This window comes from Rhinopithecus bieti, unplaced genomic scaffold (genome assembly GCF_001698545.2).
Source record: "Rhinopithecus bieti isolate Rb0 unplaced genomic scaffold, ASM169854v2 scaffold_1251, whole genome shotgun sequence".
Classification (NCBI taxonomy): Eukaryota; Metazoa; Chordata; class Mammalia; order Primates; family Cercopithecidae; genus Rhinopithecus; species Rhinopithecus bieti.
In genome coordinates, this window is record NW_016803325.1 from 572,099 (window position 1) to 596,206 (window position 24,108).

Below are 24,108 nucleotides of genomic sequence, written 5' to 3' on the forward strand. Positions count from 1 at the left end.
TTATATTAGAGACAGAAGAACTGGAAAATCAAATATGTTCATAATGGATATAACTTAGTATGAGATACTCTAACAACATGGTGTAATGGAAAGAGTGCTGGTTTGAATAAGGAGATTTAAATTTTAATCTAAACTTTGTTGTTTATTTTCTATGTAATCTGGGGGGAAAAAAAACTAAATCTATTTGGTCTCAGTATTAAGGTGATAATATGATTTATTCTTCAAACAAGGATACTTTTGAGAGTAAAAGGAGGTACTATTATAATTATGCCAGGACAACACGTGCAAGCCAAGAACTGTGGTGATCCTACTCAGTGTCACACAGATGTGAAGTAATAGTATTATTCTCACACATGCAAAAACTTCTGCTCTGTACTAAAATACGTCATTCTTGATTTAATTTGCACTCAACAATAAGTTCTGTCCTGTAGAAGCTTAAGAAAACTGAGAGATCACTTCTGATGGTATTTGATACCATCTTTCTTCACCTTCAGAAGAAAGGCATTAAAGAGTAAGTTTTAGAGACCGCCAGAAATGAAGAAAGGAGGGGGAGACTATCTGTAAGAAGCATGGAGAAGCAGAGAAGAGATGGAACTGAGAGAAGACTGAAAAAGAACATAAGCAGACTGAAGGTGTAGAAACAAGGGAAGAAGCAAGTATGCTTGAGAGCAGATTCGTAAGTCAAGCCCAAACAGCCCAGGACTCTTGTGTCACTCACCTAACACCGTGAGACCGATGACCCCAATGTTTCTGCCCCCTATGTCTGGAAGGTTGTTGACCAGGCATTGGTAGGTTCCAGTATCTGATAACTGAGTGTTATTAATGAAGACAGAGACATTGGTAGCTGGCATGGTGCCTGTAAATCCTACCCTACCATGGAAACGAGGGGCACCGTCAAACATCTGTCCACCCTGATACAGGATGACCTGGAAAAGAAAGCAAAATAAATACACTGGCCACTCTATCCTCTCCTAGACACAAAACAATAACTATTTGGTAGACAGCACCAAACGTTGGAAAATTTTATTTCTAATATGAGAGTTATCATCAACTTTTTTTTCCAGTACTTGTTCATAGGTATCTTAGAGTTTTAATTTTTCACATATCAAATTAGAATAATATGTTTTCCTTACCTAACACATCAGAACATAAATAATGTCTTTGCTGCTACCCACCCTACTATCAGTTCATAAATATTTTTACCAGTTCAAAAAATTTATTCCAAAATAAAAATTAAAAAATATTAGCACTGCCATTCTCATGCTTATTAGGTCACATAATGATAGATCATAGGTATAGACTGAAAGTAAATAAATGTCACAGAAGGGAAGTAGAGTTACAAGTCCATGACTGCTGTTCTTATGTCAGCCTCTATTATCAAAGTTAAGTCTTCAGGGAAGACCTAGAATGACATAACAAAAAGTCCATTGGGCTGTGAGTGAGGGACTCAGTTCTATTCAAGCTCTACCTGTAAATGTGTTTAGTAACTCTACTCAAGCTCTTTACTTCTTTAACTCCATCCTTGATTCCTAAAATAATAAGATTGAATAAAATGATCTTGAAGGCAGAGTCTAACTACAAAAATTCTATGAAGAAACAAAAGAAGCTTCTATTTAATTTCATATCAGAAAATATACCTTATCAAATATTTTGAGGTAATAAGCTTACTGAAGGAGAAAAGCTTAACATTGTAAATAAAGGTGTAAGCATTATCACAATTCATTAACTTCCTGGGCATTATTTTCTGCAGTGAGTTCTACAAATTATGTGTCTTTTTCCTGTAATTAATACAGCTTATTGGGGAGTAGCTTCCATTTTCATGTACATTCTTTCACGTACACATTATATTAATAATTTATATGAGACTTTTTGAGCTGGCTAACATGGCTAGTCATGTTTTACTTTAAAATACTAGTGAAATTAACTTTAAAAAATCAACTACTACAACCTAATGTTACTTCCTTACTATTATCACTATCTTTTAAAAGTATGCTCTCAACCATCTGTGTTGGTGCCAGTCCCTTACGGTCAAAATTGCCTATTAGCAATGTTTTTGATAAAATTACAGGTTCCTACATAAAACTCTCAGGAGGATATTCTTAACATCTGTTACCTTTTTAAAAAGAGGTTAGCCTCTTCTGATAGTTGGCTGATAAGGCAGAGGAGTAGGCCTTAAAAGAGCACACACACATGGAAAATGCCACCTTACTCTTGAAACCAAAGATGTACTCAGGATGCTTCCCTACCCACCTCCTCTGAAAAGATTAACCTTTCAGAGGTAGCACAGGATGGAACAGAAGTACCTGTTCAGGTTGGTTGGCATTGGAGAGAGGAGTGACCATCCAAATGACATTGAGGTTAATGAGGGCAGCGCTGGTAGTGAAAGTGCAGGGCAGGACTGCTGTCTGACCCCGGGCCACTTGGATACTCCCAGGGCTCTCTGACACTTCCAGGGATGCTGCAACACCTACAGAAGAAGGAACAGGGAGGTTATATGCTTGCCCTTTCCCGATAGTCCAAACTCCTTCGGGAAGGTTTGTGTGTTTTATGTTATCACATTATTATTGATCATGTGAACACACTGACATGATAGTCTTACTAAACAACTGCTGACCAGTCACTGAGTCAAAATAATAAAAATGGTTCATCCCTTTACCTCCTGGAAACTACAACAGAAAAACATTAGAAGCTCTTTACTCTCTTTTGGAAGAGGCTATCTGATATGTGGCCAGATTCAAATACGACACAGATTAATTCAACTGATGGATTTTGATGAAAGATTAAGAATAAACTGAATTTTCAAACTGTTGTTACATAAGCACAGTGCAAAATTAAATGCTTACATATAAATCTAACAAATCATATAAATCTAACAAAATGTGTACAGCATCCATACACAGAAGAGTATACAATGCTAATAAAAGAAATCAGTAAGACTAAATATATGCAGAGATATGTAACGTTCATGAATTGGTAGTCAATCTTAAGATGCCAATTATCCCTAAATTGATCTATAGATTCAGAGCTAGTCCAGTCAAAATCCCAGTAGTCGTTTTGTAGATATTGACAAATTCTAAAACATATAGAAAGACAAAGAACTAGAATAGCCAAAAGAGTACTGAAAAACAAGAACAAAGCTGAAGAATTCACACTACCTGATTTTAAAACTTGCTATATAGCTGTAGTAGAAGAGTATGGTACTAGCCTTTTAAGGATAGACATACAGATAAATGTCACAGGGTTGAGAGTACGGAAATAAATATTTATATTTACGGTCAAATGCTTCTCAATAAAGGTACAAGACAACTACATGGGGCAAAAACAGTCTTTTCAACAAATGGTGCTGGGATCATTTGATAGCAATATGCCAAAAATTAAATATTCTGAATACAGAATCAACAGAAAATGATCACAGACCTAAATAAAAATCAACAGAAAATGTTCATAAACCTAAATAATCATAACATACTAGTAGTCAGCAATTTCATTTACTAGGAATCTACTCAAGTAAAATGAAAAAGTATGTCCACACAAAGACTTGTCCATGAATATTCATAACAGCATTATTTATATCATGTCCTGAAAAGGAAATAATACAAATATCCATCAACTGGTGAATGGACAAACAAAATGTGATATATCCATACAACAGAACACTGTTCAGAAACAAAACCCATCAAAGTACTGATACATCTTACAACACGCATGAGCCTCCCAAAACATATTTCTCAAGGAAGCCAGATGCAAAACACTATATATGATTTCACACATATAAAATGTCTAGAAAAGGCAAATCTATAGAGACAGAAAATAGATTAGTACCACCCGGGGATACAAAGGATGGCAAAGGGACTTGTAAATAGACTTAATGGGACTTTTTAGTGATGGAAAACTAAAACTAGGTTTCTGTGATGGTTGCACAACTCTGCAAGTTTAAAAGTCACTGAATTTTCTTTTCTTTCTTTTTTTTTTTTTTTTTTTTTGAGACAGAGTCTCACTCTGTTGCCCAGGCTGGAGTGCAGTGGCACTATCTCGGCTCACTGCAAGCTCTGCCTTCCAGGTTCATGCCATTCTCCTGCCTCAGCCCCCCGAGTAGCTGGGACTACTCGCCCACCACCATGCCCGGCTAATTTTTTTGTATTTTTAGTAGAGACGGGGTTTCACCATGTTAGCCAGGATGGTCTCAAGCTCCTGACCTTGTGATCCGGCTGCCTTGGCCTCCCAAAGTGCTGGGATTACAGGCGTGAGCCGCCGCACCCGGCCAAAAGTCACTGAATTTTGTAGTTCAAAGGAGTAATTTTATGGAGTATAAATTGTATGTCAATAACACTTAAAATTCTAAAAAAGAAAACTGATTCACCAGAGCCAACTCATGAGAAATCAAAATAACTGTTATCTCCTCTGCAAAGCCTCCTCCCTGGGATGATGAAACAGTATGGAAATAACAGTAGATCAAAATAGGCCATGGAGACCCTACAAAGAAGTTATTTTAGATCATGAAAAACACATTAAGTCTATGACAGTATCTCAAACTATTTTACTTTGAAGTGATAGCATCTCAATTCTCCCAAAAAAGTAACAGAATAACACACAGTTATGATTACAATTAGTTTAAAAAATAAACATACATAACACCTTCCCCCTATAGAACTTCATGTTCTTCACATAGAGTCTGACGATGTTCTTAGGAGTTAAATTTGCAGAATAAAATGTTTCATAAACTGTCTGTGACAGAATATAAAGATATTCTGTGATATATATAAGTCTATAGAAGAAGAATGTAAAGAAGTCTGTGATAAACTACAAAGTTGATGACATCAGGAAAAGTTTCTAAGATAAATAACATTAGGGGAAGTCTCTAAATTTTTAAAAAGAAATTGAAAGAACCTCAGGAATTAGTGATCTTAATTCCTGAGGGAAGGTTACTTGATCATGAAGCAGGTAATGAATAGAATGAGCTACCTCATAAGGTAGAAGTGGGTGAGAAAATGTATTTGTTATAATGATATGATAAATTCACAATAAATGCTGATAGAGATGTTTTTAAGAATGAGTGTGGAAGTCAACTAGTGCCAGAACCTCCATCACTGCATTCTTCAGACAATACTCCAACGAAGGAGTAAAGGAAATATGATCCCACCTTAAACTATATGGGATTGTAAGTACCTTCCACCAGCAATTCACTAATTTCAAGCTTAACTCAAATAATCTTTGATACAAATTTTTTAAAATAACCAATATGAACTAAGAATGAAAGAGAAAGAGAAAGCAACCACAATAGGGTGAGCAGAGGACAAGGAGCTGTGCGGGACAGGGCTAGGAGCCAGGGAAGCCACAGGACTGCTGGCACAGAGCAAGCCTCTGGGGCAGCTGAAGTTGTGAAAGGCCAACTTCACTTACTTCACGTTTTTACATAAGGTCAATCCTAAAATCTCACATTCTGAAATAGTTGAAGAAGAAATATTCTAGATGAGCTGCTTTCAGAACTGCAAAGGTGTAGGTTTGAAGCTGTACAGATCTGGTTTGAGATGTGGTACTTTCACCTATTTAGCTGCATGGCCCCAAACAAGTAACTTAATCTCTGAGTCAGTTGCTTCATCTGTAAGACAGAGCTAAATATTATCATCACATCATACAAGGAGTATGATGAGGGCAGTACCAGATGCTGAGAATGACTACCACCACCACTACTATTTCTAGCTAATAATTTTAGGTCACACTGACTACACCAAGTCCACATTAAGCTCTCTCTATATATAACATGTATTATATATATACATATATGCAAACTCATTTAATCCTATAAGGTACTTACTGACATTATATTCATTTTACAGTAGAAAAACAGAGAATTAAAAATACAGCTCAAGGTCGCACAGTCACAAAGCTAGGAAGTGGAGGTCTGGCTTCCAACCCAGGCAGTTAGTCTATAAGAAACACACACTACTACACGTAACTCAACACACAGAAATCATTCCATATGTGTTTGTTGTTATTATTATCACTCCAACATTATATGAGGATAATATTTAAAACTAGAATGGACTTTTACATAAAGGCATTAGAAACTCCTTCTACTTCCTGCTTCTCAATCTGCAAATCAGTTTCAGTCAGCCTCACCCTCATCTCCCTCTCTCATGTCAGATTAGAGGAGTTTATCTAAGACCAACCCTGTATGTGAGCTTTAAATACCATCTGCTTGGCTCCCTAGTGACCTTGTCATAGACTGCCCCCTCCCGTAACTTCAACCCCCTTCTCTGCGCTGGAGACTTCCTGATAGCATTTAAACATCCTCAAGAATTTAAACTGAAAACAAAATTCCTACCTCCCTACACCTCACAGTCCTCACCAGGGAGGTCCTAGCTCTCTGATACTTCATGTCAATCTTTTTGAAAGCACTGTCTATACTCTCTCCACAGAATCTATTCCTACTCCATAGTCTTCAATCTACTTCTGCCCCAATCACTTCTTAAAAACAATTTTCCCTAGGCTTCCCAGAGACCTCCTTGTGGCTGAATGACACTTGTCATCATTCCTGGACTCTTGTAAACATCTGACAGAGAGGACCCTTCCCTCCTCCTTAAAACACACCTTTCCCTTAGCTTCAGTGATGTTAATATAATTCACTTCTGGTTTTCCTCCCAACTCTCTGGACACTTCTCACTTTCTCTTGCTGTTTTACCCTTTTCCACATGGTTACTATATGTTGGTATTTCTGAAAGTGCTGACTTGATGCCTTATTCTAAACTATCTCCCTATAGAATTTCATTTACCATCATGAATTCAATTCTCATGTAAATGCTAATGGCTCTCAAATTCATATCTCTAATCAAAATCTCTCCTGTTATATGCAATTGCCTCCTAGACTTCATCATGTCGCTACCTCAAAGGCACCTCAAAAGTCAGCGTGTCCAAGATCAAACTATTCCTTTGCATGCTCACCTCCCAAATATATTCTGGCTCCTTCCTGATGCTCCCTATGATTGTGAATGGATCAAACAGGGCCAAGCTGGGCAAGCCAGACATTTAGAAATCTGCAAGTCAACTCTGTCATCATCTCCCAAACCCAATCCATGATCAAATCTGGCACATTTTACTAACTAAATTTCTCTTGACTCCTGGAATCTGAGTCTTTACTCTGTTTTCTGTCTTTCCTCTGTCTGGTTTGCTTTGTTCCAAACCTCAACTTCTTTACTTAGTAACCTACTCATAAACCCTGGCTTCTTAGTAACCTACTCATCATTTACAATAGCTCAAGTGATACCTTCTCACAAGAAAAGCCCTGACCTCTCAGTCTAGGTCAGAGTCTCATGAAGTAGTGTCAGAACACCACCAAGCTTTTAATCATACCTGGCGATTATTTAACAAATCCTCATCAGTATACTGTATGGTCTAAGAAAGCACACCACAGGAACTCAATAAATACATGTTGCTAAATTGATCTAATCCAATTCCTTCAATTTCCACATGAAAATATCAGGGTGTTATATATACCGAGATACACACACACACACGTATATACATATATACACATATACATATGTATGTGCATATATACGTATATATATATGTGTATATGTTTGTGTGTATATATATACAGTGTGTATATATCAGATGCCAAAGAGAGTTTTAAGACAAACTGCCCTCAAGAATTTGCACAAAGAAGATAGCTGAAAATTGGTTACATAACTTTGAGGACTACACAAAGGGAATAAATGAGTCAAGGGTGAAAGTCTGTAAAGAGGCTTTGTGGAGAGAACTTCTAAATTAGAGCTATGGTACACTATAAGACTCACTCACCCTATTCCCACCTTGTAGGTGAACACACATGAAAGCTGGTGCAGGGTCATCTCAGGTCCTAACAAGAGGGCTCGCTGATGGGACCTCAGTAGAGGAAAGTTGAAGCCGGATATCTGGACTCCTAGAGGGTATCTCACTGGCAATCAGGGAACCATACTTATAATTCTGTATATAAATTAAGATTTTCTTGTTTTGTTTCATTTTTTAAATTTAAAGTGATCAGAAAAGTTGTATAACCTGCTTTAGTTCTCATGTAGGGAAAGAACTGACTCATGAATGAATGTAAAGGTATGCAGAAGACAACATTAAGTTACTCTGTGAATGTGTCTCATGGTTCCTCTTTAGTATATTGATAGAACTATGTGTAATAAAAAGTTTCTTAGAGTAAGAATGAGGGAAATGGGTGTTTTATTTGCATTTTTCATGCTTTTTTTCTATCCTATTAAAAAAACAAAAAAAAAAAACCTATTTCCTTTTAAAGTATATTTCCATGTTTGAAATTCTAGGCAAGAATTTAAACTTGAATGCGAAATATTAGATTAAAAATCCACTTAGGCTGGGTGCAGTGGCTCACGCCTGTAATCCCAGCATTTTGGGAGGCTGAGGTGGGCAGATTACTTGAGGTCAGGAGTTCGAGATCAGCCTGGTCAACATGGTGAAACTCTGTCTCTACCAAAAATACAAAAATTAGCCAGGCATAGTGGTGGGCACCTGTAGTACCAGCTACATGGGAGACTGAGGCAGGAGAGTCTCTTTAACCTGGAAGGGGAAGAGGAGGTTGCAGCGAGCCAAGATTGCACCACTGCACTCCAAACTGGGCAACAGAGTGAGATTCCATCTCAAAAAAATAAATAAATAAATAAAAACACTTAAAACATCTTACAATTTGCAATATTTAAACGTAAAATGCATACTTTAAGAGCCAAAGTGACAGCATTTTGCACTTGAATCTTTTCTTTGTATTTCACCCAAGAAAAAATGAGTCAACTCATGAATTCTGAATGACTCTCAGCAATTACATAAAAAAGAATAAAGTGCATGGTCATATTTCCTCTGAGGAGTTAAAGTCATAAATACAGTTGTCTATAATCCTTATTTATACTCCTGTTTCCCAAGATTTAAAGCAGAAAGGCATTCACATTATCTCAAACCTCTTGGTACATGTTAGAGGAAATGAAGCTGGCAACAAAGAATCTTTAAAAATCCTAGGAGGTACCATCCATACTACACAGCCAAGAGAACAATGGACATTTTACAGTTATCTGCCTACTGCTAGAGTCAAATGACATGAAATCCCCCCTGCAAACGCATCAGAGATAGAACGTCAGAAGTTCACAACGGGGACTGGCCCAAGTAATCCAATGGAGATTTCACAATAGTGTTCTCTGATGACTATGGAGCAAGGGCTCATGTTTCATGATCAGCCCAACTGCCAGAACACTTCCCTCTGGGAATATAATCAGCAAAGCATCAAAAAGACCTTATGGCACTTTGGGAGACCTATGTTATCCTTCTGCCTAAAATGTTACTATCAGTGGTCACAAAATGCTTATTGGTTTATATCTTCCCATACGATCTCACAAGCATTTCCTATATGAAGACATGTAAGACATGTAATACAAATTTACTTAACCTATCAAATTAAGTTTTACAGTTTATCAGACTGACATGAATTCAAAAAGCAAAAATTCTACACTATCCTCATTTTCTGAAGGAAACTAAGGAATACCACAATTCTCTAGCATTGTAGTCGTTTTTTAAACAAATCATTCTCCCTTCATATTTTAACCAAATTTTAATTAGATGAAATAATCTACCTTTATACTTACCATATACTCTTTCTTTTTACAATCTGTCATCTCAACTAAAAACAATGTTTGCATTAGCTGAAATTCACTTATATTTTGGCTATTTACTCAGTGCTAAGTGAAACGAAGAGTAATAGCTCACTAACTTATCAATATAGATGGCTCTATTACATATTGGTCATCTACATTAATCAATTTACAGGATCACTGCCAAGTTTCTACTTCATTTTATGTCATATCACACAATGTATTTTATGGTTGGTATACGATGGCAAGCTACCATAAAATTATATATCTTCATTTTCTGGCTGAAGCATTAAACATTCATTACACAGTCTATGTAACATGTAATAGTCTGGCTATAATATGTAATTGTATTCTATTTCTGTGCTACTACAGTTTCCCTTTAGATATAATTTCAGTGCTTTCTAATTGACTTCTCCCCTTCAACCACAAACATTGCTTAGGGACCATCCCAAGGGCAAAGAGCATGCCTTATACTGAACTAATTAATGCACGCTCTCTAGATTATCACTCCTCTTTGTCACTTTCCAAAAGATCTCTCTCTATATATATATGTGTGTATGTGTGTGTACATATGTATATATGTGTGTGTATATATATGCATGTGTATACATGCTTACTTGATTCCTACATGTCATGGCATATATATTACGTGGGTAGCATTAACTCAGCAGTATCTCCTAAAACTTGGTGTGAACTTTATCAGAATTCTCTTCAGCAAGTTTCCTATTATTATCACTTCCTCCTGATTTCGTATCTGGCTATCAGTTTACGTATTCTACTCCACTTAGGAATCCCCTTTTGAGGGGCAGTTAGTAACACCAGGCCTGCATTTCACATGGCAGTTGATTAGTGCAGCCCCTTTAGACGAAACAGGAGCTTTCCACACTGCCAGGATCCCCACCCACTTCCTGTTATTCCACGATATAATCCACTTTACTCCATCATGTTACCTGTCTGACTCCTGTGGGCATTTATGTTTGTAACCTCTTATTTAAAACTAAGCAAGTAATGTGATTACAATTAGCTATAAAGAATCAAGGCACAAAAGCAGAACCAGGTTTTGCAGTATTATGATGGACATGCTACTATGATTGCTACCACACTCAAAACTGACTTCAGGGAGGACAAAGAAGCAATTCCTTGAACATGAGTCGCTATGGTTTATGACATAGGATCTTATTTACATCCTGGCTACAAGTGATTGTACCAGGAATCGGCAACTCACCAAGGAGAGGCTGGACAGCTAATTATGAGGTAACTATTATAAGATAATATAGTTTGAGAAAGCAAAGAGTTTGGGAAAGCAGTAGCATGTGAAGACAGAAGAGTCAAGTAACTAAAACAGGCATAAAGAGGGATATTACATAATGATAAAAGGGTAGTCTGATTCATCAAGAACATAACAGTGCTGTGTATGCACCTCACAACAGAGTTTCAAAGTACAAGAAGCAAACACTGACAGAACTAAAAGGACAAAAAGTGAAAAACCTGCAATTATGGTGATTGCAACAAGTCTCAGTCATTAACTTATAGAACAGATAAAAACAGTAAAAACACAGAAGACCTGAACAATGAACATAACATAAATGAAAACTTTAGGATGTTCTACCTAACATCATAGAATATACATTATTTTAAAGTAGACATGGAACATTCATCAAGGCAGAACATATTCTGGACTATAAAATGAACTTTAGAAATTTTTAAATAATTAAAGTTATATAAAGAATATGAGTTAAACTAAACCCAATTAACAGGAAGAAATCTAGAAAACCATCATGTATTTTTTTTTTTAAATCACTTCGGGCTGGGTGTGGTGGCTCACGCCTGTAATCTCAGCACTTTGGGATGACAAGGCAGGTGGATCACCTGAGGTTAAGGGTTCAAGACCAGCCTGGCCAACATGGCAAAACCCCATCTCTACTAAAAATACAAAAATTAGCCAGGCGTGGTGGCATATGCCTGTAGTCCCAGCTACTTGGGAGGCTGAGGCAGGAGAACTGCTTGAACCCAGGAGGCAAAGGTTGCAGCGAGCCAAGATCGTGCCACTGCACTCCAGCCTGGGTGGCAGAGCAAGACTCCATCTCAAAAAAAAAAAAAAAAAAAATCACTTATAAATAATTCACAGGTCAAAGAAGAAATCACAAGGAAGACTAGGAAATATTTTTAATTATGTGAATATGGAAACACAACATACCAAAATTTGTGGGGAAGCAACCAAAGCATTACTTAGAGAAAAGTAATAGCAGCATCTAAATGTGCTGAAGAAAAGAAGAAAGAAAATTAGAAAAGAAGAAAGGTTTATAATCAATGACCTAAGTTTCCACCTTAAGAAACTTTTTTAAAAAGTAATATAAATTAAATCAAATGCAGGCATACAGAAGCAAAGTATCAAGACAGAGTAGAATTCAATAAAGACAGAAAAACAACAAGGTAAATCAAATCAAAGTTTAGTTATCTGAGGTCAATAAAATTTACAAATCTCTAACCAGACTGACAAAGAATAAAGAAAAAAGTTACAAATTATCAATATCAGATATGAAAGAAAAGACATAATTACAGATCCTACAGACATCAAAAAAAGAACAAAGAGATATAATCAGTACCAGTAATTCAAACAGCTAACAAATTTAATGGTAAAAGATTTTCCTCCGACAGTAAGGAACAAGGAGAGATGTCTGCTCTTCCACGTCTATTTAACATGCAGATTGTAGTCACTGCAATAAGGCAAGAATAAGAATTAAAAGACATATAGTTTGAAAATTTTAAAGTAAAATTGTATTTATTTGCAGATAACACATCTGCATTAAAAATTCTTACAAGTCTACAAAACAACAACTAATCCTAATAAATGAGTTTAGCAAGGTTTCAGAAATCAAGGCCAATATACAAACAGCAACTATTTTTCTATACAGTACCAACGAATATTTGGAAATTAAAATTTGAAAATGATACCACTTACAATAGCATCCAAAACATGAAATAGTTAGGGATAACTTTAAGAAAATATCTGTAAGATCTGTGCAATGAAAATTACAAAATTTTTCTGAGAGAAATTTAAAGACTTTACTGCATGGAGAGACAAACTGTGACTATTGGTCAAAAGATTCAATACTGTTAAGAGGTCAAGTCAACCCAAATTTATCTTTAGATTTAATAGCATCCAAATCAAATTTTCAGCGAGCTGTTTTGTATAAGTAGACAAATTACTCCTGAAATGTATGTACAAAAGTGAATATTAGAATAGTCAAATTTTCAAAAGAAAATAAGTTATAAAGTAATATAAAGTAGCATTGGCATAAGGACATATAGAGAGTCCAAAATTGATTCATATCTAAATGGGCAATTGATTTCCAACAAAGGTGTCAAAGCCATTCAGTGGGAAGAGTTTACTCTTTTTGAAAAAAAATACTTTATATAAAACTAATTCAAACTAGATACAAAATTTAAACACATCAATAAAACTGTAAAACTTCTGGAAGAAAATACAGAAGAAATTCTCTATGACTCTGAGTTAGAAAAGCCTTCTGGAATAGGATACAAAATGCATTAACTACTTAAAATTGAGAAGACCTCATCAAAATTAACAGTTTCTTGTCTTCAAAAGACACTATTAAGAAAATAAAAATACAAGCCATAGTTTGGGAAAAAATATTTTCAAGACACAAGTTCTTATATTTATAATACCTAAAAACTCTTAAAGTTCAACAAAACAGTTCAATTTTTTAAATGCACAAAAGATTTGGACACTTCACTATAGATAGAAAGCATACAAATGAGTGATAACACCCTGAAAAGATGCTCCACTTCATTAGTCAACAGGGAACTTAAAACCATATTGAGATAATACAAAACATTAACTAGAGTATATTATATTAACATGACAATGCTAAGTGTTGACGAGAATGTAGAACAACTAACTCTCATACATTTCTGAAGGAAATGAAAGGTAGTACAGTCATTTGGAAACATTTTCTTACAAAATTAAATGTATACTTAACTATAAATCTAGCAATTCCAATTATAGATATTTATGCAAGACAAGTAAAGATACAGATCCACAGAAAAACCTATATGCAAATGTTCACTACATCTTTATTTTTAGTAGCCAAAATACCTGACACAACTCAAATGCCCACCAACTTGCAAATGGATAAAACAATTGTGACATAGCCATTTAATGAAATATTACTTATGAACAAAAAAACACACAAACTTCTGATAGATGCAAAATGACTAAATATTAAAGCTATTGTGCTAAGTGAAATAATCCAGAAACAAATGGCTATATACTGCACGTATCCATTTAAAAAAAAAAAAAAATCCATGGAGAAAGCAAAACTATACAGGCAGAAAACAAAGCAGCAGTTGCCAGATGCTGGAGCTGGGACTGAGGGTTAGAGTGGGGCAAAGAATACCACATAGGGCAGAAGGGAACTCCTTGGAGTGATAGAAATATTGTACATCATGGTTATGGTAGTGAACACAAGACGAAACATTTGTCAAAACTCAGTAAACTATATACCTAAAAAGAGGGATTTTATTGTATGTTAGTTATACTTTATAAATCTGATTTTTAAATTTTTTTTAGCAAAAGGTATGTTAGGAAGCTTACAGAATCATGGAGTTGACTTGAGAAACAAAGTAAGAGCTAATCTTCCAGGAAAACATCCATAACTATACCGTAAAACTGGCTTAAGAAAATTGCTGCAACTGTCCCTGTCACCAAACCCCAAATGCCAAAACTTTACTGCAACTACGAATGATGTCTCAGTGCTGTATCAGGCACTTAACCCTACAACACTATGACCCTGCAAAGCCATACTCTTACGCTGCTATGTTAGCAATAGAAGCTCAACATAGAGCTTGTTCTGTCATGTTTCTTCTTTCAAGTTTCTTCTTTCAAGTCAGGGCCAGAGACTCTCTATGTGAATCTGACTGAAGGGCCGAAGTCCAAGCTGCACAAGAGGCCAGAAATTCAAGTTCTCATTTCTAACACTGGGGAGGCAGACTCATAACGTGGGAATGCCTCCAAATAGAAATACTATTCAAAATATGATTGTCACCCATGAATATGACTATGCTGACTATAGCAAGCAACAAATGAAAACATTAAAAATTATGTCTTTCTCCTTCCTCTCTCCTAACTCTTCTAAGCCTATCTTTGTCAAGCCCTCTATGTACTCCTTTATCTTGTGGGCTTTGTAGGGTGGAAAGATGAAACTACTGAAGATCAACAGGCTTCCTGTCTCATGTGAAGCCTATGCTCACTGAGGAAGCTACACCGGGGCAGAGGAGGTGGGAGGGGCTGCCTTTGAGCCTGATAAAGGAGAAAAAAGACTACTGGGAGGGGAATGGAAGTTGGCCAAGTTCCTTGACAAGAGGAGATCCATGCTCTACTTTGCTCAGAGGACAAAGGACATAACGGTGCCTCAAAGAGGATGGCTGTCCTGGAGACTGGGGCTCTGGTCATAACAACATTCCATGTGTCCTACAAGGCACAGAAGCTGCAGAGCAACATAAAGGATCCTGTGGGCTTGAACAAGGGGCTTGAACAAAAAGCAGTTACTCCGCAGAAGACCAGAGGGGTCCTCCCAGCATTCTGGCTCTGTAAGAGAGACTGCAGTGTATAGAAGGGAGCCCCAATAATTGATAATATCCACACTGATTTTTTTAAAAAGGGGTCTCAGATTTGAATTCAACTTGACATTTTCAGAAACAGATAAATATACATTTCTTACAAAATGTTGTAGAGCCTAGAAATGATGAATAAAGTTTAAAAATAAATTTTAATACCCCAAGCATTAGATAAGGACTTCTAAAAAAAAAATCTCTGTGCTTTCAAAATTTCAGAAATCATAGTTTAAAGACAAGGCAGGGAATGAGCAGAAAAAAATGACAGAATCTAGGGGCTATTTTTTCACATTTCAGGATTGTCTTTTATTACAATGATACCCCTCTAGCCAAATCTGAACTTCCATGTGACTGGCCTTTCTCAGGGAAAATAAAATAAAAATTCCTTGCTGTTTAGCTTTCTAAAGGACTTCTGAAAATCTAGGCTTTTAACTTGGATAATGAATAGGGTGAGAAGAACGTATTTTTCTTTCCTGTATACGGAGCACTTTATATTTTGGTAGGCCTCTCTGACACTGTGATGCTATAGTTGCATGTCCTTATCAGTCTGGTTACTACATTGAGATTTATATTGGGAAATGCTATCTAGAGTTTCCAGATGGCAAGAGGCCAGATAAAGGGCCTTTGCTGTTAAATACAACCGTGTACTCTCAACTTCACCACTTGGTTGAATATAGCTCTACTTGGCTATAATGAGCAAGCTCCATTTGTTTAATGAAGCATTCATATGACAAAAGTGGCTAAATCAACAAGTAGAGTTATTTATGAACAAATAAAGCCATCTGAAACCATCAGGAAGGATGTTACATTCTGAAACCAATTAAATTCTTTTTAAAAATGGCTCAACTGAAATATTTTATTCTTGTTCACCAGTAACACTGCTTCCTTCCAAATTAAACACTACTTTTAAAATTTTCTTGATTTTAGATATGTTATGTTGTCGTTCAGGTACTAGTCGGGTACCGTAGTTACGGTACTATGTGTGTTTAGTACTAGTTTACTTGTAGCTAGTTTTAAATTCGTACTAGTTTAAAGCTCAGTTTTAATATACAATATTTTAAATGTGGAAGTAGAGAGTTTGGTTATCCTTTCAGAAGTTCTCTTGAAGTCTAGGAATATAGATAGAGGTAATATGGCATCATCATTAGGTTCTGATACAATGTATCTAAGTTTACTTTCTATGACCTTCAAGGTTCTGCTTAATCTGATCTTTGCCTATCTTTCCAGCTAATCTTATAGTACTTTCTTCCACAGTGGACTTTTCTCAGGTCCAGCAACACACTGCGCTCTCCCATCTAAGATTTGTGTGGTCTACTGCCTTAGCTTGAAATACACACACACACACACACACACACACACACACACACACACACACACACTATCCCTCTCATTTCTACCCATCCTTTAGATTTCAAAATTCTGCTGACCTCCAGAACAGACTATGCTTCCTTTATAAATGCCCTCATGGCACCCTGTACTTCCTTGATATAGTCATGACACTGTAAATTCTCTTAATAGAAGCCTTTCTCAATTTGATTCTAAGTAGAATCTATATGCTCAGGTCTCTGTACACATAGACCATAATATAGTAAATATTCAATATATTTAATGTTCAATGTACTTGATGCTATTCATCAAGAACTTACGTGCCAAGTATTGTTTTAAGTGATATATATAAAGGTTAGTAACAAACAAGACTTGGAGGTGATATGACTATTAATCATATTTTACAGATGAGGAAACTGAGACCCAGAGATGGAGCTGGGATTCAAAACAATGTCTAGTGTGACTCCAGAGCCTTTCCTAACTCCTACCCCTTACAGCCTCTGAGGAATGCTGAAAAGAGCACAGGATGTAGAATTCAGGTACAGCTACTGACTAACTGTGTAGCCTGGGGCACATTATTTTAATTTGTTGGCCTTAGTTTTTTGGCATCTTCAAGAAAAGGCATAAAAATATCTGCCTCACAAAATCACTTTGAAGAAATATACATCAAATGCCTTGCACAAAGGAGGTTTTTAATAAAGAGCAATTGAATTTGATCTCAAAAAATAATCTAACGTACAAATAAGCAGAAAAAAAAAACAGAAAACAGAGGAAAGAAAATAGCACGTATTCACCTAGTGTCATATAATCGTCCCAGTAGCATCAAACTTCTCAAGAAAATTGTGGTCATACTCTTATTTTGACAAAAATCTACAACTGTGATTATTGAAAGTAACACAAAGTTACTCTGAAGCATATATTAGGAAGAAGCTTATTTTGGCATATGAGTTATTACATATCTATGCTTTCCACTCTGCCACCTCAAAGTCAAAAAACTTCCCATGATGAGGCCATGGTGAAATTCAAAAGTAAAATGTAAAGGAAAAGTACGAAAGAAATATTTAAAAACAAAAATTGATAAGAAATGAAAAGATAAAACTAAATGAAACCACAGAGTGCAGGAAGCATAAGCAAGGAAAGAGTAGAGGAAGATAATGGGGATAGAAGGCACTGTATTGTTGACAGCATCTGATCTAGAGATTAGTGTTATTTCTAAGCAGATTAACCAAATCCCAACTGTTCCACATCAGGTCCTTTCTCTAAGCTTTTCTTACCTCGTATCAGCAAATAAAAAATAAAAAAAATCTGAAACACATAAACGAAATTAAAGGAAAAAACCACCCAAACCAGAAATGTCCCGGGTTGACAATTCATCCTAATATGCTTATTCTCTCCTTCCGCTCTGTGCCTAGACTAAAATTATGAAAGTCATCAACCTTAAAAGAAGCAAAAAAGAAGAGAATTAGCTCCTCTGTGTAATTTTTTTAAATATAGCATCAAACCATCTTCCCGTCAGCAACAGGCACTGCAGTATTGAAGATCATCACATGAGGGCAGAGGGCGTAAAAAAGGATGGTGTGGTGGGAGATTGTTATTTCTGTCCCAGATAAAGAGAAGAACTTTTAACCTTATTGTGCTTTTCCTTATCATAACCTTCTCCATAGCAACCATAGAACTGCAGGAGCAAGAAACAGATGGGAAGACAAAAAATATACTTACATTATTAACCACTGGTGCTACACACACACACACACAAATGCTGAAAAATAAATTCAGTAATGATTTTTTTAAAAATCACACAACTTCCCCCCGAGATTTCACATTGTTATAGAAGACTAACCACTAAAACACTAGGCTAGCATAGTATTATTGTAATTTTTCTATTGCACTTATACTTGCAACCTATTTATAGCACTTTACAACAGATTTAATCTCTAAAATGAGCCTATTTTACTTAAAAAAAAAAAAAAAAGAAGAAGAAGAAGAAGAAGAGGAAAAAAAGAAATCTTTTGAGGCCCAACAGATTTCTCAATGTTTAGTATAGAAGAATGAGCTTTTACCTCCTTTACTATTCCTGAATAACTAAGACTGACATACTAGTCATGTTACAGGATTATGACTTTGTGTCCAATGTATGTCATACTGCTGGTGAAAAGCACTTCTTACCCCTATTAGTCATTCTCCTGAGTTTAAAACCAGAAAATCTAGAAAGGGTCACCACTAACAGGCATTTTTATGACAGGTAAAACAATAAGAGTATAGTCACTCTTTGGGCACAATGCTCCCTAGTCTGCTATCACTGTTTCTTTATTTTGGCTTAACGTTTTTAACTGTTTAACAAATGCACACGGCCGGGCGCAGTGGCTCACGCCTGTAATCCCAGCACTTTGGGAGGCTGAGGTGGCCAGATCACGAGGTCAGGAGTTGCTTCCATCAACTTCTGAGTTAAAGGGTTGAGAAAATTGTTAAGAATTTAAGGTACTACAACTATTTAAACAATATTAGTAATTTCCTTCCAAATAATTTTTAAAGTTACTCTCTTTTCTCTCCTCCTAAAACAACTTCCAGTTGAGACCGGAAGCAGCAGCAGTCCTAGACACCAACTACAACTTTCCTTCGCACAGTGCACACCCTCTGATATACTGAACCCCCTAAGAACTAGAGAGGAAGCCTCACAACATTTCAATTTAATTCTTCAGAAAATTCATTACTCTTCAAGGTTGTCTGTGGTTTTGTGACAAAGATATTACTAGTTGCAAAATGGCTTGCAACTAATTAACAAACATAGAAACATCCAACAAACATATACATGTACAATCTGAGGATTTAGGGATGAAATCAGTTATGCAGGTTAGATATCAACAAAAGAACAGTAATTATAAAGTTTCATGAAGAAAGTGATTGTTGAGATGTGGATTATGAGAGTAAGACTGACAAATAACAAGAAATGATTTTGTCATAATGAAGAAGTGAAATGAAATAAATGTTCCTTAAACTGATGGATAAATAAGAATTTATTTACAACAGTAAATAAATCCAATACTGTTACAAATAAGATAAAGTTAGCTATAAATTCACATTTTCATGTGAGTGTTTTGAAGTATGCGGACATAAAGAAAAAACACACTCCTCAAGTATACCTCTCAATGGTTTCTGATAAAGAACACACCTTTGTAACCAGCACATGGTATAAAACCAGAAACAGAACATTACCAGATTCCTAAACAAGCCCTCTTTGTGCCCCTTTTTAGTCACTACCCTCCCCCATTCAGGGTAACTTCTATCTTGACTTTTAACATCATACTTTTAGTTTTGCCTATTGTTAACCTGATATAAACAGAATCATACTGTCTATTTTGTGTGTGTTTGGCTTCTTCTGCTCCAACTTTTGTTGGTAAGATTTATACAAATTGTTAAATATAGCTACAGTTCATTTATTTCTATTACTATGTAGTATACTTGGATTCAGGAATACACCATAAGTTAATCATCCATTCTATTGTTGACTGGCATTTAGGTTATAAGCACATGCACAGATGTAGAACAATCACTTTTAAAAAAATGGTTTGGCAATTTTCTAAACATACGCAAATTCTATGAACCAGCAATTCTACCACGTGTATGTGTATATACACACACATGTTAAATATATACATAGAAACATGCTGTGAAAGTGCTTTGCAAATGGCAAAATGTACAATGTAAGGAAAGTTACCGAACAGCTGAAACACACTGTGTCCTTCTTGCAACACAGATTCTTGGACATATCAGATAATAAATGTATTTTCTACTGAAAATAAGATATTGTCACTGTTACTCTCAGAAATTACTACAAGAATTCAAGAGTCATGGGAGGAAAAGGCAGAAAAGTACTTCTCTGCAGGAAATCTGCTGGGACACGGCAGGTCTCAGGGCCTTGTGTCTACATGAAAACTTGAGACTTCAGAAAGAAGTGGATATTAAAGCAGCATGCTAAGTCCCAACACACAAGAAATGAAGTTCCCACAAAATGGCACGTGACAGAATCCTTGACTTGACCAGAAACTCAAGTTAAGCAGGGAAAAGGTCTACATGTTAAACTTTGGGTCTAGTAAACAGGGTGGTAATAGTCAACGAGGAGGATCATTGTTGGATGTCATAGTAAATACAGCCATTTGTTATCCTGTTCTCTGACTCAAATGCTGGGAATTTATCCCTAGTTCCTCACGAGAAAACTGTAAGAACCTTAAAAAGCAAACATTAGGCCAGGTGCGGCGGCTTACGTCTGTAATCCCAACACTTTGGGAGGCTGAGGCAGGCGGATCACGAGGTCAGGAGATCGAGACCATCCTGGTTAACGTAGTGAAACCACATTTCTACCAAAAATAAAATAGCTGGGCATGGTGGCGGGCGCCTGTAGTCCCAGCTACTCAGGAGGCTGAGGCAGGAGAACTGCATGAACCCGGGAGGTGGAGCTTGCAGTAAGCCAAGATGGCGCCACTGCACTCCAGCCTGGGTGACAGAGAGAGACTCCATCTCAAAAAAAAAAAAAAAAGAAAGCAAACATTACATTTAAAGGCACAATTTTTTAAATAAAATGATAACGAAGGCAAAGACATCCTGATAAACTTCATAAAATAACTGATAGGAAAATGGATACTCTTTGGCCCCCAGCTCAACCAGGGTAGCACAGGGGACAAAGGGCACAAGAGGCACCAGAGAGTCCACAGAAAATGTCAACAGCCACCAAGACCATCTGTCCCAAGAAACCAAAAAAGAGAACGAAGATTTTTACCATTCTACTATTGGAGCAGAAAGTCACAACTGCTTAACTCCTCTGTTACTATTACTCATGCACTGTCTCACTAGGATTGTTTTAGCCACCTGAGGAAAAAAAAAAGTTATACTCTGCCTCAGAGTTGCCTAGAAGCTTAAAAAACCCTACGGGTAGTCTGACCACTGACATCATTGAAAAGAAATACAACACATGAACATACACAGACACAAAAACCACACAAACACCACTTCAATAATAAGATTCTCCTGAAATCTAAACAGACTCCATAATTGTTAACATCTAAGAGGCTTTAACAATGAAGCATGCATAGCTGAAATGTGATGAAACCTGAACCTGAGATCTGTTATCTTTCCTCTGAGGGCTCTAAGCAGTTTCAATTTTGCATGTATTATTCTCAACATTCTTGCAAATTAGGTGGGCATTGCGGCTGTTACCTTCATTTTACACACAAAATAAGGAACGACTCGGAGTAATAAAGTAGCTTACATAAAGTAATCCAAAACATTTATCAAAGCCAAGACTAAAATTCAAGTCTCATGATGTTCATTTTCTTTCTACTGTAACACACAGCCCCAGGAGAAAGGAGTAAGCAAACAGCTGTTCCAGGTAGGTCAAAAAGCCTCTGCATATCTTCCCTTGGGGAGAAGTGATACATTTACTCTAATGTGAGGGTAATATTTGAAATTAATTTACCAATGAAAATTGGCCTTAGTCCTCAAGTCCAAGGCCTAGAACAAATTAGGTTATGCTAGAGAGGGGAAGGAATAATTACCAATGCAAACCCTCATTAAAAAAGGGAAATACAAAGAATTATCCCTAATATTTATTGAGTCAGGAATGGAAGCATAAATTTATACTTCCCATGAAACATATAATACTTGATGCTATCACTCTTTCTAAAGAAACCACAGCACATACACGTTCCCTCTATACTTTCTCTGCTTAAGGAGTAACACGTGGGCTCCATCATGAATGGCAAAAGAGACACAATCCTATCCACTAACCTGAATAGCTCTAAGGGATCTGATCTATCAACTCCTCACCAGATCAAGCTCTCTCCAGTTAAGTTCTAACACAGTAAAAATTCTTCAAATCACCATTAAGGTTAAAACTGTGCTATTTCCTATTATAAACAATAAAGCATTATCCTAGTGATAGCAAATGTTGATTGCCACGATGAGATACAACAGTATGATGACACAGTAAAAAATTCCTAAGGTAATATGCCTTTTATATATTTTATAGAGAATATTCAAGGTTAAGGTTTCTCACTGATGTATTTATCCTAGTGGGTAAAAAAAAATACTCCCATGCAAGCATATATACACCCCAAATCAATTTTCCCCTTCTTGCCTGGAAAGGCATTAATAATGTATCCGTTGAAGTTCATGGGGGAAAATAAACTACTTTGTTCCCCTATCAAATTTTCTCCTCAACCTGGAGAATCAACTAATGCCAGAGGCCTATAGTCACCAAACCAAGAGCTTTGCAGGGTTGGGAGAACCTCAAAACAAACTTGTAAGCTGCTGCTGGGGAGCAGATTAATAGCTAAGTAGTATAAGACCAGTCTTACAGTACTGAGCATAACCGGTCTACTGGCTCTCGCTTCGTGATTTCTCATCAAGGAACAGGTAACTTGGTAGACAGTAATAAATGAATATGTTTATAAGCCACTAGGTCAGCTCTATCCAATAGAACTTTCTGTAATGATGAAATTGTCCTGTATCTGCACCACTCAACATAGTAGTAGCCACATGTATCTATTCAGCATGTGAACTGTACCTAATGTGACTGCGGAACTGAATTTTAATTTAGACGTCCATATGTGGTTAATGGCTAGCATGATAGATAGCACAGCTTTAAATACTCAGTCTTTTTATAGAACTAAACTATGTTTCATGCATGTATACCTTACATCAGGGATTGCAACTGGTGATTCATAGATCAAAGCTGGCTGACAAACGAGTATGGTTTGGTGATCAGAGTATTTTGGCTTTTAATCTAAATTGAAACTTATAGACAGGCTACTCCCCAGTTGGCCACTGTATCTTAACATTTTCTAATTCTCCATCACACAGATACAACTACACACACACATAAGCATTTGATTTTTCTATCCTACAAAATGTGGTAGTATTATTTTTCAGATTCTTTTCCACAAAACATCACTTCAAGAAAGCTTCAAGTGATATTTCTTTTAAAAATAATAGTAGACCAATAATATCCATCCCTTTATTGGTTATTAACTATGGGTTAGGAACCATTCTAAGTTCTTCGCCTGTATTAGTTCAACCCATCAGTATCCATTGAGATTGGTTCCAGGACACCCCCCAGACACCAAAATCCGCAAATGCTCAAGTCTCTTATATAACATGGTACAGTATTTGCATGTAACCTACAAATATTCTCTCAAATACTTTAAATCATCTCTAGATTACATACAATACCTAACATAATGTAAATGCTATGTAAATACAGTATTGTGTTTCTATTTGTATGTTTTATTGTTGGTTTTTTAAAATTTTTTTCCCAAAATACTTTCAATCTGTGTTTGGTTGAATCCATGGATGCATAACCCACAAATATGGAGGTCTGGCTATACACATACAGGCATACTGTATGTATACATACAGACATACCTCAGAGATATTAGAGATTTGGTTCCAGGCCACTAAAATAAAGTAAAAATCTCAATAAAGCAAGTCACACACATTTTTTGATTTCCCAGTGCATATA

The 24,108-nt window shown here is 36.3% G+C and overlaps 1 protein-coding gene across 8 annotated transcripts in view; it reads right to left on the minus strand.

Moving 5' to 3' along the window:
- Positions 1-24,108, minus strand: part of IGSF11 (immunoglobulin superfamily member 11) — a 213,572-nt gene that overhangs the window by 20,819 nt on the left and 168,645 nt on the right. For all 8 annotated transcript variants that reach the window (XM_017875351.1, XM_017875339.1, XM_017875330.1 and 5 more), the window contains 2 exons: positions 2,304-2,467; positions 719-926 (listed from right to left, as the gene is read on the minus strand). In XM_017875351.1, the coding sequence (XP_017730840.1) occupies positions 719-926; positions 2,304-2,342 (247 nt within the window). In that variant the 5' untranslated portion in view covers positions 2,343-2,467. The remainder of the gene's footprint in view (positions 1-718; positions 927-2,303; positions 2,468-24,108) is intronic.